At 55.9% G+C, this 15,392-nt stretch overlaps 1 protein-coding gene across 1 annotated transcript in view; it reads right to left on the bottom strand.

Annotated features, from left to right (window-relative positions):
* The window catches only part of DDC (dopa decarboxylase), a 54,698-nt gene that overhangs the window by 5,397 nt on the left and 33,909 nt on the right, over positions 1–15,392 (bottom strand). Inside the window, 4 exon segments of the mRNA XM_055301260.1 lie at positions 583–611; positions 614–680; positions 4,643–4,662; positions 8,988–9,064. Of these exon segments, the coding sequence (XP_055157235.1) occupies positions 583–611; positions 614–680; positions 4,643–4,662; positions 8,988–9,064 (193 nt within the window).

A 15,392-nucleotide genomic window follows, 5' to 3' on the forward strand; every position in this document is an offset into this window, starting at 1 on the left:
AGCAGCCTGCTGCAGCCAGCTAAAGGGGGGGGGGTGTCTTGGGGGGGGGCAGCATATACTCTGGCCTCAGTTTCCTCAATCGTTAAAAAAGAAAAAAAAAGGCAGGGTGGTGGGGCCTGAAGTGGCTCTCCCTCTGTAGGCTCGTCACGGAGGCCTGGTTCACTCAGTCAAACAGGTCGCCGGGACTCACCTGGAGGGTCCAAGGCCATGTGCGGGCCACTGCTCGGGGGCGCACCGGGCACCCCGGGGCTAGGAGCTAGCCATCCCCAGCCGCCTGGAGACCCTCCCGGGCTGGCGGTGCTTGGAGCAGAGCGTACTGGGTTCTCCCCACCGCTCCAACACTGTTGCCTGGACCCGCCACGGGCAGACGTGGCAACAGTTCGGGCTGTGGGGGGTGTTGGCTCCGCAGCCTCCGGGACCTGACGGCCCTGGTCCCCACGGGCGTGTGCAGGTCTGTCATCCTGCACCGACTGCCCACCCTCAGGAGTCCGAGCTATCTGGCCGAGCCAGACACCGTCCTTCATTTCTAAGCTCCTACGGAAGTCCCCATGTGACCCCCAGAAGTGATGAACGCACAGTCACCTTGCGGATGTAGGCCTGCAGCCCCTTGACCCGTACATCCTAAAAACAAACCACATCTTCAAGGAGCGGAATCTCCGGCCCAGGGGCAGCTGCCAGTGCTGGAAGAGAACAGAACACGCTGCGTCAGGGGGCAACGTACCGAGAGCTGCTCTCCTCCGGCTCACCGGGCGCCTCCTGCCCTTGGAGGAGCAAACCCCCTGGAGGTCCCCTGGCCGGTCCCCTGCCGCCCGTGCCGATGCAAAGCCGACTGTGCGGTGAGCAGCGCCTGCAGCTGGAGCCTTCTGTGCAAAGCTCCGAGACACGGGAGGACGGACAGGTCGCTCCTGGGGAGGCACGATGTCCCCTGAGCAGATGCCGGCGGGGCTCACCGACCGGCGGGGGCAGCAGAGTGGGGCCGGTTGCTCCGTCCGTCCATCCATGGGAAGGAGGAAGGACCAAGCCGACACCCACACCTTCCGCTCCGCAGGCTCCCTGGGACGTCCTGGCACCCTTTCCTAGAGCAAGAGTGACTCTCCCTGCCCTGCTCGCAGTGACCTGCAAGATGGTCACTAGAAAATACAACCACAGGGTGCCCGGGGCGGGGGGGGTCCATCTGTGAAGCGTCTGCCTTCGGCTCAGGTCATGAGCTCAGGGTTCTGGGATCAAATCCCACATTGGCTCCCTGCTCAACGAGGATCTGCTTCTCCCTCTGCTTCTCCCCTTGCTTGTGCGCTCTCTCTCTTTCTCTCTCAAATAAATAAAATCATAAAAAAAGAGAGAAAAGAAAAGCCCAACATGTTGGTCTTCAAATAGTCTCTCTTTAGCTTGTCCCCAGTTTGTCAGCTGGCTGGCACTCTACGGGCTGTGGGGGCCTCCATGGTGGCAAAGGTGCTGAAGCCAGCAAGAAGGGACACGGAGGGGGGGAGGGCAAGGGGGCATCTGGCACGAGAAAGCAGGGGCATGTCGCTGTGACTCCCAAGAGCCCCATCCTGGACTTGCAAAGATGCCCAGGGCAACGCAGTCTCCCTTCCTGCTCCCTGGACCTCCCTGCAGGGCACAGCTCGCAGACGGGGCTGGTGAGTGCAGGGCCGCGGCAGGAGGGGGTTAGGCCTGGACCCTCCCGCAGGGCTCGGGGTGCACGGCTCCCCCGTAGCCCGGGGCAGGCAGGTGTCAAGCCGTGCGCTGGGCGCACCCACGGCCGAGCCACTTCTGAACTTGGGGCTCCCAGCAAGGATTTCACAGGAGGCTCTCGAGTGGGAGAGAGAAGCGGGGACCCGATATTGACACTCCGGCATCTGACACAGTGTCGCTCGGGGTCCCCCAGGCGCTGGGCCCGGTGGGGTCACGGGTCATACCACTGTCTTCTTAGCGCTGTGAGAAGAGGCCAGGGGGACACGTTCGGCGCCACGGCGTCCCCGGCAGACGCACGGCGGCCGACCCAGCACTGTGTCTGCAGGCTGCTGGGGGGTCGTCAGTAAAAACGGAACCAACGCGTCTTTTTGGAAAATCGGAAAGAAGATCCTTCACCTTCCCGGCTAACTGACTAAGTAGGCAGTAAAGCCATCGTCTCCTGCCTTTGTCGCGCACCGATGCTGCGTTCCAGAGCCTTTCGTCGCCAAGCCGACAAGCTGCGCATCCCAGTGAGGTCTACGTCTAGCAGGGGGACGCACAGCAGGGCGAAGCTAACCTCTCCGTCCTGGAGTAGCAGGTGCTCACAGGTGAATCGAGCGCTCATTCGCACGTGGCCCTAAAGTGCTGTCATGACCTGAGCCCGGGACAGGACGGAGGTAGGTGCCCCCGGAGCAGAAACGGCCCGTGCACTCAGCTCCCCGTGCACGCAGCCCGGATGCACAGAGGGGACGGGACTCCGGGTCCTTGCTGTTCCAACCCCCGCCCCTCGCCCACCCCATGCCGTTCGGTGGAATATTCCGACCACTGTGCTGATACAGCAGGAGGAAGGTCCGTTCCACCGTCCTGCACGGGCCGCCTGGAAGGATCCCGCACGCAGAAGCCCGCTCCAGGTTTCTGGGACACAGCGGAGCCATTTCTGGGTACTTTCCCTCCACACCTGAAACATTCTAAACCCTGTCTTCGGCACGTCCTGTACAGCGTCCCGCTCGCGAGAAGCCACCAACGAGGACCGGGAGGCGCATTTCCCTCACCAAAGGGCCTTGGGAGCCTCGGAGTGAGAGCTTCTGACTTAAGTCCTTGGTTCTCTTTTAACCGTGTTCCGCAGATTCCTTGACTTCGCTGACCCTGTGTCTCCGCGTCTGTGAAACGGGGATCAGGGTCCCCACTTTGCCCAGGACCACGTGCATCGTTGGCAAACGACACCACGTTTCCACCGCCGGCCTGCCGCCACGGGCGGACGCAGTATGAACCCCCTTCGCCGACGTGTTCCCAGCTCCCTCCTCGTGGTGCTGACGCTGCCCTCAGGCCCGGTGCCTCCTGCCAGCGCGGTGCTCACCCCTGGAACCCCCCACTTCCCCAACTAGCCTGGGAGACGGCCCGGAATCCCAGTGTCTCCTCCGCAGCCCCAGGGCGGTGGCCACCTCAGGCTGGGCTCCCAATGTCTTTGAACAAAATGATGATGATGTCAATCATAGTCTTTTTTCTTGGTCTGCTGAGCCTGGCCCCAGGGCATTTGCCCAGAATTCACTCTAAAGGAAGAGCCTGGGCACCGGGGCATTTGCCTGGAATTCGCTCTAAAGGAAGAAACCATGAAAGAGCTCCAGAGGCATCTATAAGCGCATAGAAAAGGAAAGATGTCCCTATATCGGAGCTAAGACAGCAGTAAAATTGCCAGAAAATACGGTCTGGGGCCCTGTAGGGCTGTGGCACGGGGAGAGGGTCAGGTGGGAGGCGGGGGACACTAGTGGCTTTGATGAGGGAACCAAGGAACAGCCACTCATAGGTCAAGACTGGTGCCCCAGGCCCTTTGCATGGCCAGGGCCCAGCACAGGCTCCCACTGACCTGTGTGGTCTTTCCTGGTGGGACGCCCTGCGTTTGTCCCATGGGACCTCTCCTACTTCGTGGAGTTGGTATTCCAAGGGCTAACTTATGGGCATCAGCTCTTCGAAAACTCTCTACTCCAAAACAATTTTCCCCATCCTTCTAACTTGATCCTCCATAAATTTCACTGTTTATTCATTAATCGTGAAATATCTGCTAAGGATACACTAGGTGCCATCCCCTGGCATTGCTGGGAAGGGGCAGTGAAGCACACAACGATCCAGGAGGACCTCCCAGGCCAGGTGGATGTGGGTGAGGCCGGCTGCCGCGGCGCTGCACACCTGCCTGGATACGGGTCTTTGAAGAACAGCAGGTGGACCAACCTAAGGCTGTCCACACGTGACACGCAGCTCACAAGCCACCGGTGCGTAATGGCTGAGGCCTCGTTATCATAAGGCATTAGACGTGGCATAAGGAGACACTGAAGTCCAGGGGACGGGCTGAGGGGTTGAGACACGGGGACGCTTCCCTTGGGCCGGAAAGGGCCATCAGAGAGGAGCGACACGTTTGAGGTCTGTCTCAGAACAGCGGCCCATGGCGCTGTGCGGAACGGCCATCCTGGCCCGTGTGGCCACCTGGGCCCCGTGCCCCTCGGGAGCCTGGGGGTCCGGGAGGGAGTGGGGGGCCTCACTCACCTCTCAGCGGCTGCCAGCGCCATACACGGCCCCCGGCTGAGAACGGGGCCTGCCGTCGGAGCACCCCTGAGGTCTCTGGCCCTGCTCCCCAGGGCCCTGCAGGTGCCGGCCCCGGGCGCACAGCAGCTGCGCACAGCACGGGGCCGCGGGTCCAGGCGCAGCGCCCACCCCGACAGGAACCTGGGCGCAGAACTGCCTGCCTCCATCCCAAAGGGCGGGCAAGATGACTCCCCCCGACCCGACACCCAGAGTCGCTGGGCTCAGCAGAGCTGTCCGCGGCCTGGCTTGCTTAGCTACCTAGGACCTAGGTAGACGCGGTCCTCCAGGGCGCCCCTGACCCCGAGAGGAATGGAGCCCACGACAGCTCCCAGCGCTGCCTTCACACCTGTGGTTACCTGAGACCTGGACTCAGCGAGCGGGATCTCCCACTTACCCTGTAGTCGGTGATGAGCCCTGCAAAAGGGAAAGGAACAAACAAAAAGAAGCCATTAGACACATTGGTCGATTGCATGCCTAATCCTCCTCATTTTCAAGATCGATTTCTTGTTTTGTTTTGTTTTTAAATTGTATTTATTTAATCATGAGAGACACAGAGAGAGAGAGGGGCAGAGACACAGGCAGAGGGAGAAGCAGGCTCCATGCAGGGAGCCCGAGGTGGGACTCGATCCCGGGTCTCCAGGATCACGCCCTGGGCTGAAGGCAGGCGCTAAACCGCTGCGCCACCCAGGGATCCCCAAGATCGATTTCTTGTGTCCCCCCCATCATCTCCTCCGTGAGACCACAGAGGGCAGGGGCTGGGTGTTCTCCTTGGCACTTCCCAAGGTCACGGATCCACGGGGCTTTCCAGAACAAAGTGGAAATGCTGGTCGACGAGGGGCTTCCCATTTGCTTTGCTTTCTATGCTTCCACAAGCACAACATCTGAGCTCTCTTCTCTTGCCCACTAGTAACTCGGCGTTCGGCTCCTGAAGACCTCATCGTGCACTCATTTGTGCGTGGGAAGGTGAACTGGTGACATACAGAGTGATTAGACCGTAAGACAAGCACCCGGCTGGGGAGGGGCGTCCGTGTCTGCATCCCCGGATCTCAGCCCAGAGCCCGGCACGGGGCAGACGCCGGTGAGCAACCACTGGAGCCGAGTCATCACCCTGGATTCAGATGGCTTCGTTGTGGTCACAGAAAAGGCGGGTTTGCGTTCGGTCTCCCCTTGCACCTAACGCAGCCGAGCCAAGGATTTTGGTGGACAGAGCCTCTCACCAGTGGGAGTCGCCCCGGGGTGACCTCAGGCAAGCAGTCGCCTGGGAATTGGGAACATGCGCGGAGGTCCTGTGTTTTGAACATCTGATCCTCCAGTGTAGGTCCAGACGGGGCACGCTGCGGCGCACCGGTGTCCCCGCTTCCGCAGCAGGAGCAACGGTAGCCTGGCCGTAGCAGGCCCAGGCCGCAGGCAGCTGGGACGAGCGCCACCCAGCACCCCCACCCCCACCCCCACCCCCGCCAAGACCGCTCTTCAGTGATTCTGCAGACGGGTCTACATTCCACGTATACGGAAACCTAAAGTTGTTGCTTATCACCGGCTCTTTGACTCTCCTCTGGAGACAACAGGTGTTCTCCCAATCAGGGTCGCAAAATGGTGGCGATGGGAAAACGTGGGGGGCCATCCTGCAAGGCTCCGCCTCCTGGTTTTATGAGGGACCCTGAGACCGAAGCCCGGAGTCGCACAGCCCTTGGCAACTCCCAGCCCCTGCCCTCTGCACCGTATGAAACACACTGTGAAGCAGATGTCCCCAGCAGGGTCACCGGCAGTGACCCAACAGCGAGGCACGCAGGCCAGCAGAAATGAAAGAGCCGCGGCCCAAAGTATGCGTGGCATGTAATGAGCACCGGGCAAGGGTCTGCTCGGAACCCAGATGACGTCGTGCATGAAGACGCATGAATGACCCTCCTTTGTTCACATCACACGCAAAGTGCAGAACCGAGGCAGGGACGTGCTGGCACGGCAGCCGCTCCCACGTTGCTGCCCGACGGCTGCCGCCGGTCACCATCCCCCGAGTCCAGCAGTGTTCCAGCAGCAGCACCACCGGATCCGAGGCTCCGGGGGGACAGAGAGACAACAGGCAGGAAACCAGTGGGTGAGATGGCTGCGTGGCCAGACTCACGTGCCATGCAGGGTATCGGCTCCAGCGGAGAGATCTGGGAAGACCTCACGGGGGGGGGGGGGAGGCTTTCGCCCTGGACCCAGTGACGGAGGCATCCTAAGGCACCCACGCAGGATAACCCGCTGCTGCGGCCTCGCGAGCTGAGTGCACAGCATGAGGGGCCACAGGGCAGTTCCTTTTTTTTTAATTAATTAATTTAATTTTAATTTTAATTTTTTTCCCCAAAGGGCAGTTCTGACAGTCTTTTTAAATAGTTAATAAGGAGCCTTTTATTATCACATAGAACGGTTTAAAAAAAAAAACAAAACCTTGGGGGACACCTGGGGGGGGGCTCAGCGGTTGAGCATCTGCCTTCAGCCCAGGGCGTGACCTTGGGGTCCCAGGATCGAGTCTCACATCAGGCTTCCTGCACGGAGCCTGCTTCTCCCTCTGCCTGTGTCTCTGCCTCTCTCCGTGTCTCTCATGAATAAATAAAATCTTAAAAAAAAAAAAAACACAAACAAACCCTGTAAAACATAGTTTTCATTTCAAGGAGCACAAGGCTTAGCGGCACCAGGGCTAAATCCGTGCAGATAAATATGCCCTTACAGCCATTGGCCATAAAAGCTGAAAGCTGATTTTTGGCGATCTACTTGTTAAACACAAAATGGGCCACTGTTTTTGTGGACTTATAGAAGTTTGTGGTCTTTTATTTTTTAGGGGAAAAATGCAAATCACTAATATTTCTCATCTCTAACAGCCATAGCAAATATTTCGATAGGAGGCAGCCTTTCTATAAAAGCAGCGTAAAAATACATTTTTGCGTGCCTCGAGCCGTAAGCCGTCCTCAGATGCCCCTCACTTAAATTCATTCCAAGAATCACTTCAAGGTTTAAGAGGCAACGCTTTGCTTTCTAACTGTCACGACTGCAAAGATTTTTATTATCCAAACATGAAATACACTTTTTTTTTTTTTTGGTAACATAAGAGCTTGGCAGTTGGTTCAGAATTTCACATTGTTTCCTGCCAATTCTGTTTTTAAAAACTAGACCTTATTTTTTAGGGCAGCGTTAGGTCCTGGGAAAATCTGAGCAAGCGTAGCTGGGGGGAGGCGGGGGGCGGGGTCTGTGAACACCCACCGGGATGAGGGGATGAGCGTCTACGCCATACCTGAGAGCAACGCTTAAATAGTTCTGAGTTTGTTTTCAAAACCTTAAAAATTTGGAGGGAATTCAGAAATAATTACACCTTCTGGCTGTAAGTACTATTCATGTTTGGAAATGTTCATTTCATGCTTTTCAAAAGAAAAAAAAAATCTTTTGTATTGCTGGGATCATTCTTCGAAATATCCAATTCTTATTTCTTTGGTAAGAATCCCAGAATCTCAACCCAGGTGGTGGAGTCAGTGAAGCGTCTGCCTTCAGCTCAGGTCACGATCCTGGGGTCCTGGGATCGAGCCCCACATTGGGCTCCCAGCTCAGCGGGGCGTCTGCTTCTCCCTCTCCCTCTGCTGCTCCCCCTGCTTGTGCTCTCTTTCTCTCTCTCAAATAAACAAATAAAATCTTTTTTTAAAAAAAATCTCACAGAAATGTCCATGTCTCCCCGCTCCGCGCCCCCCCGGAGCCTGGCCTGAACTAACTTATGATCGGGCGTGTGGCTGTGGCCTAGGGCAGTAGCCACAGGAAACGGGCTATTTGGCATCTTCTGGGAAGTCCTGCAGCATCTCCGTGTGCCAGGGAGCATCGTGCTCCTCACTGGGACTCGCGCGCCTGGCCACGTCCCCTCTCCGCCCCAGTCATCCAGAAGCTCACAGCCAGAGCGCAGGCCTGGGGACGGCTCGGGTCCCACCGCAGGTGCAGGCACAGAGGCAGGTCTACAAACCCGACGGCGGAGATGCTGATCCTGCCCCGTGTCATCCGGGCTTCCTTGGCTCCCCTAACCCCCAGCCCCACTCCGCGTCCCCCGGGGGTGTTGGTACAAGCGGATGCAGCTCTCGGGGAGACAGTAGGGCGGTCATACTTTTATTTTATTTTTATTTTTTTATATAAATGTATTTTTTATTGGTGTTCAGTTTGCCAACATATAGCATAACACCCAGTGCTCATCCCGTCAAGTGTCCCCCTCCGTGCCCGTCACCCATTCACCCCCACCCCCCGCCCTCCTCCCCTTCCACCACCCCTAGTTCGTTTCCCAGAGTTAGGAGTCTTCATGTTCTGTCTCCCTTTCTGACATTTCCCACTCATTTTTTCTCCTTTCCCCTTTATTCCCTTTCACTATTTTTTATATTCCCCAAATAAATGAGACCATATAATGTTTGTCCTTCTCCAATTGGCAGTCATACTTTTAAAGGTCCTATGCAGGAGGTGTCCACGCCCATGTTGAAAGCCGTGTGGTGCCCCCGGCCCCCGGGGTCCCCTCCCAGGCCCCTGCACTGAGCACTTCCGGACTGGGGGCCCCACCCAAGGAGCCCGGGGCCCCATCAGCACCCTATCCCTGCCTCTACCCCTACCCCCGCCCCAGAGAAGGGGCTCCCAGGGGTTGGTCCGTGTGGACGCCAACCTTCCCCTCTGGCTTCTGGCAGAAATGCAGCTCCGAGGAACACAAAACCAGAACATGGCAGAAAGCGAGGACGCCAGCGTACCTGAGTCCTGATGGTTGTGCTTTAGGTAGAGAGGGTCCAGTTTAAAGGCTCCTATCAGGTCCGTCCTCTTTTTCACCCTGGTTTGAGAGAACAAATGGTGGGGTTTAGCGAGGAAGCCTGGCGGAAGGGCCCCCGCGGCTTCCCTCCTGGTCCTTCTTCCAGCTGGCTCAGCGCAGACACACCTGCTCTGGGACCTGGACCCTGCTCTGTCAGCGTGTCTGTCACCTGAGTGCCCGCCACCCCCGGCCCCGCCGCAGCACAGCGCTCATCTCCAGGACTCCGAGCACTCCAGGGGGCCGTCTAATGAAAAATAAATATTTGCTTTTCATCCCTGGTTCCTGGCACAGGGCAACTGAAACCCTTGGAATCTCTGGAGGAATAAGAATGACTCTTGTAGGCCAATGAGGTGACAGGTGGCTGGGGCCCCCTGGGAGCTTCAGGATGGGGGCTGGTTGCCAGGAAAACCAAGTAGAGTTGACGGTGGGACTCTGAGCCCTACAGCCTCAATCTCTGGGGAACCAGGGGGGGAGAGGGAAGGACCGAGATTGAGTTAATGCCCGATGGCCAACGAGCCAATCCATCATACCTGTGTCATGAAGGACAGTGATGCTCAACACATCAATGTGCTGGGATGGAGTCGTGCTTGGAGGACAGGGGAGCTCTGTGCCCTCCACCCACACCCCTTACCTTATCCTACCCATCTCTTCCTCACTTGTTTCCTTTATAATAAATAAATCAGTAAATGGGCTGCCTGGGTGGTGTAGTCTGTTAAGCATCTGACTCTTGGTTTCGGCTCAGGCTACAATATCAGGGTCCAGGGACAGAGCCCTGCATCAGGCTCCACACTCAGCACAGAGTCCACTTCAGATTCTCTCCCTTTCTCTCTGCCCCTCCCACTCATGCTCTCTCTTTCTCTCTCAAATAAATAAATAAACGTTAAAGGAATTAAAAATAAGTCGGTAAGTAAGACAGGTGCCTTCCTGAGTGCTAGGAGCTATTCTGGCAAATTAGCAAATCTGAAGGCGTAGGGGGTTCGTGGAACTCCCAGCTTCACAGCAAATTGGACAGAAGTCGGGTACCCTTGGACACACGACGTGTAACTGCCCTGTGGGAAGGAGCCCGACTACCTGTGGGGTCTGTGCTAACTCCAGATGGAATCCCTCTCTGGGACACCCAGGTGGTTTCTGAAGAGCTGGTGACCTGGCGTCAGGAGGGGAAACCCAGCAGGTGAGCACTTATGCCCTCTGAGGTCCAGGCACTGACGAGCATCACGAGTGTGCGTGGGACGAGCAGGAGCTACAGGTGAGAAGGTGGCCCTCCTGCGAGCCGCCCTCAGACTCCGCAGGCAGTGATGGTCCCGGAGAACTCAGGTCACAACTCACACTTGAGCTGGGATTCGAGGCCTGAGCTCTATGATAATCACCTCTCCGCCTCATTTGGCCAGCAGGGACACCACCTCCAAGCAATTTTATGGCAAATAGACTATCCTAGGGGCAAACTGGAGAAGAAATGTCAGCCTGACGGTAGCTGAGGCTTGAAAGCAAATATCACATGAGTGAGTCTCAGAAAGACGGAGCCAGGGCGCGTGGTTTAGCACGGCAGGAAGCGGCTCACCGGCGAGGAGGCAGGAGCCAGGCGTCAGACTTACTGAGGAAAGGCGATGCAAGTGTTATTTCTACAAAGGGCTAGAGGGCAGACCCTGTCGGGGAGCAGTACTGAGGCGTCTGCATGCCTTGAGCCTGTGCAGCAAGTCGCGGCGCACCTGACCTGGTGCCTGCGTGGGCCGCGGTGGCGGGGCCCCACCGGAGTGCTCTGCGCTCAAGCCTCGGGGAGGACAGCAAGACGGAGGGGGGTACAAGCACTTCTGGCTCACGGTAGGACTGTGTCCCTCACAAACCAAGGTCGCGGCCCCCTTCCCGCTGAGGCCAGCGAGGACCTGGGAGCGTGGGTCTCTGGAATCAGAACATTCGCACGGCGCTGGAGCCCGCGCAGCGGAGAGCGGAAGAACGCGGCCGCCTCGCCGCTGATGGGCCAGACCCGCACACGCTCCAGACGCTTTCCTGAGCGACGGTCCTGTGCTGGACCGAAGTCTACACCGTCCTTAACTCAACCTGCAGGACTGTGTGGGGCCCACAGGATGAGGGCTCGTGCTGCATCCCGGGGCCGGCAACAGAGAAAAGCATCCAAGATGCAAAGGGCACCAGGACCAAAGTGCAAGGAACCCACACCGAGACTCAGAAAACTGAGCACTGGTTGCTTATGATGCAGGTTCCAGTATCAAGTCTTATCACAAGTGGGGTGATGGACAATCTCCCCGAGGCACTGAACTTCGAAAGGAATCCAGTTTAACAGAAGTGTGCAAACGCTTTAAAAACTCCTTTGATTAAAAAAAAAAACAAACAACTCCTTTGATAAAATTTAATTTTATGGGGCCCCTGGGTGGCTCCGTGGTTGAGCGTCTGCCTTTGGCTCAGGGCGTGACCCCGGGGTCCTGGGATCAAATCCTTCATTGGGCTCCCTGCGTGGAGCCTGCGTCTCCCTCTGCCTGGGTCTCTGCCTCTGTCTCTGTATCTCTCTGTCTCTCTCTGTGTGTCTCTCGGGAATAAAAACAATCTTTTAAAAAATTTTAAATTTTATTTGGAAAAAGACATCAAGCCTCTTTTTAAAGGTACAGTCAAACACGCCCTTGGCGTTTGTGGAATGTGAGGCTTTCTGTGGAGAAAATTTGATGCTAAACAGACACTGAGGTCTGAGCAGAATGGCTCGCATTTACATACAAAAGATTCAAAATACCCAATGAGCAATAAAAAAACTTATGAACGGAATAATGAAATCATTACAAAACGTGTTTACTATGCCTATAACAACTGCAAGTTTTCGAAACTCCAATTATCTTGTCCATTTCCATATTTAGAGAAAATAACCAATATGTTTACTTTAAATTACAGACTAAGCATTGGTAAAATTTCGTTACACAAAAGAGAGGCTCTTTTGATTTTAAGGAATACAAAACAGCCAGTGAGAGCAACAACAACAAAAAAAGAAAGAAAAAGAAAGAAAGAAAGAAAGAAAGAAAGAAAGAAAGAAAGAAAGAAAAGAAAGAAAGAAAGGAGAGGAGAGGAGAGGAGAGGAGAGGAGAGGAGAGGAGAGAAGAGAAGAGAAGAGAAGAGAAGAGAAGAGAAGAGAAGAGAAGAGAAGAGAAAAGAGAAAAGAAAAGAAAAGAAAAGAAAAGAAAAGAAAAGAAAAGAAAAGAAAAGAAAAGAAAAGGTATCTTCCTTGTTGTATTAGGAAACATTTAAATACATCTGTAAAAAAAAATTTGCACGGATGGTCTCCCCACCTGCACCCCAGCCAGGTTCCTGGACTCTTGCTCTACGACCTCGCATGGCCCTTCGTCAAATGCCATGTCACCCAGTGGGCCTTCCGTGACCTCTCTGCCTGCAACAATCAGGCAGTGAATGAATGGGGGGGGCATGGAGGCGTCTGCCCCACGTGTTCCCCCCACCGTCCAGCTCCCGGGCACCCCCAAGCTTCTCACCTGAACCTCTGCCCTCTCTCTTCCTGAGCCTTCCCCCCCCCCCCGGGCCTCAACCGACATCAGCCTATACGTGATGTTATTTAGTTTTTCATTTTACTTGGGGTCTATTCCCTTTACTGGAAACTGTCCCAAGGCTGAGACTCTCCGAACTCGGACACTGTTCCGCCAGCGCCTCGGCTGTGCAGCTGCCCATGGGGTTCAGACAGCCGTGGGAGGAGCCTTCTGGAAGTAGGGTGATGCTAAGCGTCGTCGCTGCCAAGACAAGAGAGCAACCAACCAACTGGGGGGGGGTGTTGGGGTAGAATGAGATCGGAATAAAACCTGGGGGATCCCTGGGTGGCTCAACGGTTTGGTGCCTGCCTTTGGCCCAGGGCACAATCCTGGAGTCCCAGGATCGAGTCCCACATCGGGGTCCTTGCATGGAGCCTGCTTCTCCCTCTGCCTATGTCTCTGCCTCTGTGTGTGTGTGTGTGTGTATCTCATAAATAAATGACTAAAATCTTTTAAAATTTTTTTTTAAAAAAGAAAGAATAAAACCTGAGTTTGACAAGAATCGAATAGGCCAGCCAGAAAGTAGGTGGCACAATTAAGGTTGTAGGGTTGATAATAAGCTGACCCGGCTTAAATCCCTAAATGTCAGGCCAATGGTTTTATCTAGTCCTTTCTTGTGAGCGTCGTCATGCACTGAGCTGTGTCCCCCTCCCCAAAATCCATATGCTGGAGCCCTAACCCCCAGGACCTCAGGATGTGACCGTCTGTGGACACGGGGTCTTTAAAGAGGCAACATAAGTGAAAACGAGGTCGTATGCCCGGGCGCTAAGCCAGTGTGACCGGCGTGTGGCCAGTGTCTTACACGAAGATGACACACGCTTTGAAGAAAGGCCAAGTGAGGACACAGGAGGGACACCACGGCGGTCGGTCTGCACACCCGGCGGAGGCATCTGCAGAAAGCAGTGCTGCCCGCACCTTGGCCTCTGGTGTCCAGCCTCCAGAATCATGAGGATATAAGGCTCCGGAGTTTAAGCCACGGGCGTGCGGCACTTTGTCGCAGCCGCCCGAGCACAGTGCCTGACGCAGCAGAGAGCGGCTGTTATGCTGAAAGGCAAATCCTCCAACATCACAGTCTGGCAACAAGTCCTCCGTGTTTGCAAAGTCACGGGGTGAATCCCGGGGCTTGGGGGAGGACGGATTTCCCCACATGCACGAAATCACCCGAAAATCCGGGACGAGCATTCTCATCCGGGACCCCAGAGGCTCAGGACACAGAAAGCGCCGCCTCTGTGCTCAGAATGTGACGCAGGCGGGCGGGCGGGCAGGGGACTGCTCCAGCACTGACTCCTCATCTCCCCTGCCCCCCAGTAACCGAGCGCCCTGCTCTGGAGCAGCTCACGTTGGGGGCTGCCCTGACACGTGACACTGACTTTCATTCAGCAGGCGTCAAGCCTCACCTCTGCCCCGGCCCCAGTGACGTGGCCTCAGCCCTGCATCTCTCCCACACGTCCCTTCCACTTTGCCAGGTTTCCCTGGGCGGGCTACTGCCCGAGCTGAACGCGGGGTCCTGCTGGCAGCCCCGGTCCCACCGCGCCCGGCGAAGGGCTCCGTCCCTTCTCAGCCCCGCCACGGACAGAGCCGTCCTCCCTCATCCCTAACATACCCTGGCTTTTCGGGCCCAAGGCCAGGACGCCACATTTCTGTATCCATCCTTAGTATGTCTCAACGTTGCATCACAGACCGTGACCCCGAATGCTTGCCCCTGAGATGGGGACCTGAGCTGAGATCAGAGTCATATCCTTAACTGACTGAGCCACCCGGGTGCCCCTAAACATCTACGTCTGATATTATGACTTTGCCCAGGTAATGAGTGAAATGTCTGGGTGCGCCACTGGCCCTCTGTCCAGCCCCACCGGGCAGCCCTCCCGGGCCCCGCCAGCTGGCACTGAGGCCACCACCCCTCCCAAAATGAAGCAGGCAGCCCCCACCGCCCCGGCCGTGCACCAGGGCCATTCCAGGGACCCACAATCTGACCAAACACACCAGCAGGATAGAATTACATTTCAGGCCCAATGAAAACTGGAAAAAAAAAAAGGGCGGGGGGACTTCTGACACACCGTGTGAGCCACTCCTTGCGTGCTCCACTTTAAATAAAATAGGCGAACGCAGCCGCAAGAATAGACAAGGATACTGACCTCCGTACAGGCCATACTTGCACAGATCCCTGCTAGTATTTCGGACGAAGCTGCGTCAGGAATGCCCACACCCGACGGGGCTTTGAAATCACCTACCAAAGTCTGGGTCGGAGGCTGACAGAAAAGAATTGATTTGGACCGAGTTTTTAGTAAAGCCCTGAAGATGTGATTTTTTTTTTTCTTTTTTTGAAGATGTGATTTTTACCGAAGGATCATCCATCTGGGCACTCAGGAAACTGGGAGAACAGACTGGTTGGGGCGGGTACAGACTCCGTCCTTCACCCCTCGGGTGTGAGAAACCATTCATTCACTCACACGCCCAAATCTGCACAAAATTCACACAAAGCCCCCAAGTGTTAAGGTCGATTAACCTCCTTCCTCCCGCAATGAACGCACAGATCTGGTTCCCACCGTTCCCACACTGCTCCCAAAGATCCCTCTTCCTTCAAACACGGTCTGCGTGATGGGGGGTCATCCGCGTACGTTCCTGAATTGTTTCTCTTGCCCTGAATATAACCTACGTGATGGTGGCTCTGCTGTTAAGAATTTTCAGGGAACTGTGTGGGAAACAGGACTACTCTTATTTTTCCTTAGCAAATGCTTTCGAGCCCTTGGGCTTAGAGTCATGAAACATCAAAGAATAAAAACGCAGAAGCCACCGGATTAGAAACACGCCCTGAA

Source organism: Nyctereutes procyonoides, unplaced genomic scaffold, assembly GCF_905146905.1.
Source record: "Nyctereutes procyonoides isolate TBG_1078 unplaced genomic scaffold, NYPRO_anot_genome, whole genome shotgun sequence".
Classification (NCBI taxonomy): domain Eukaryota; kingdom Metazoa; phylum Chordata; class Mammalia; order Carnivora; family Canidae; genus Nyctereutes; species Nyctereutes procyonoides.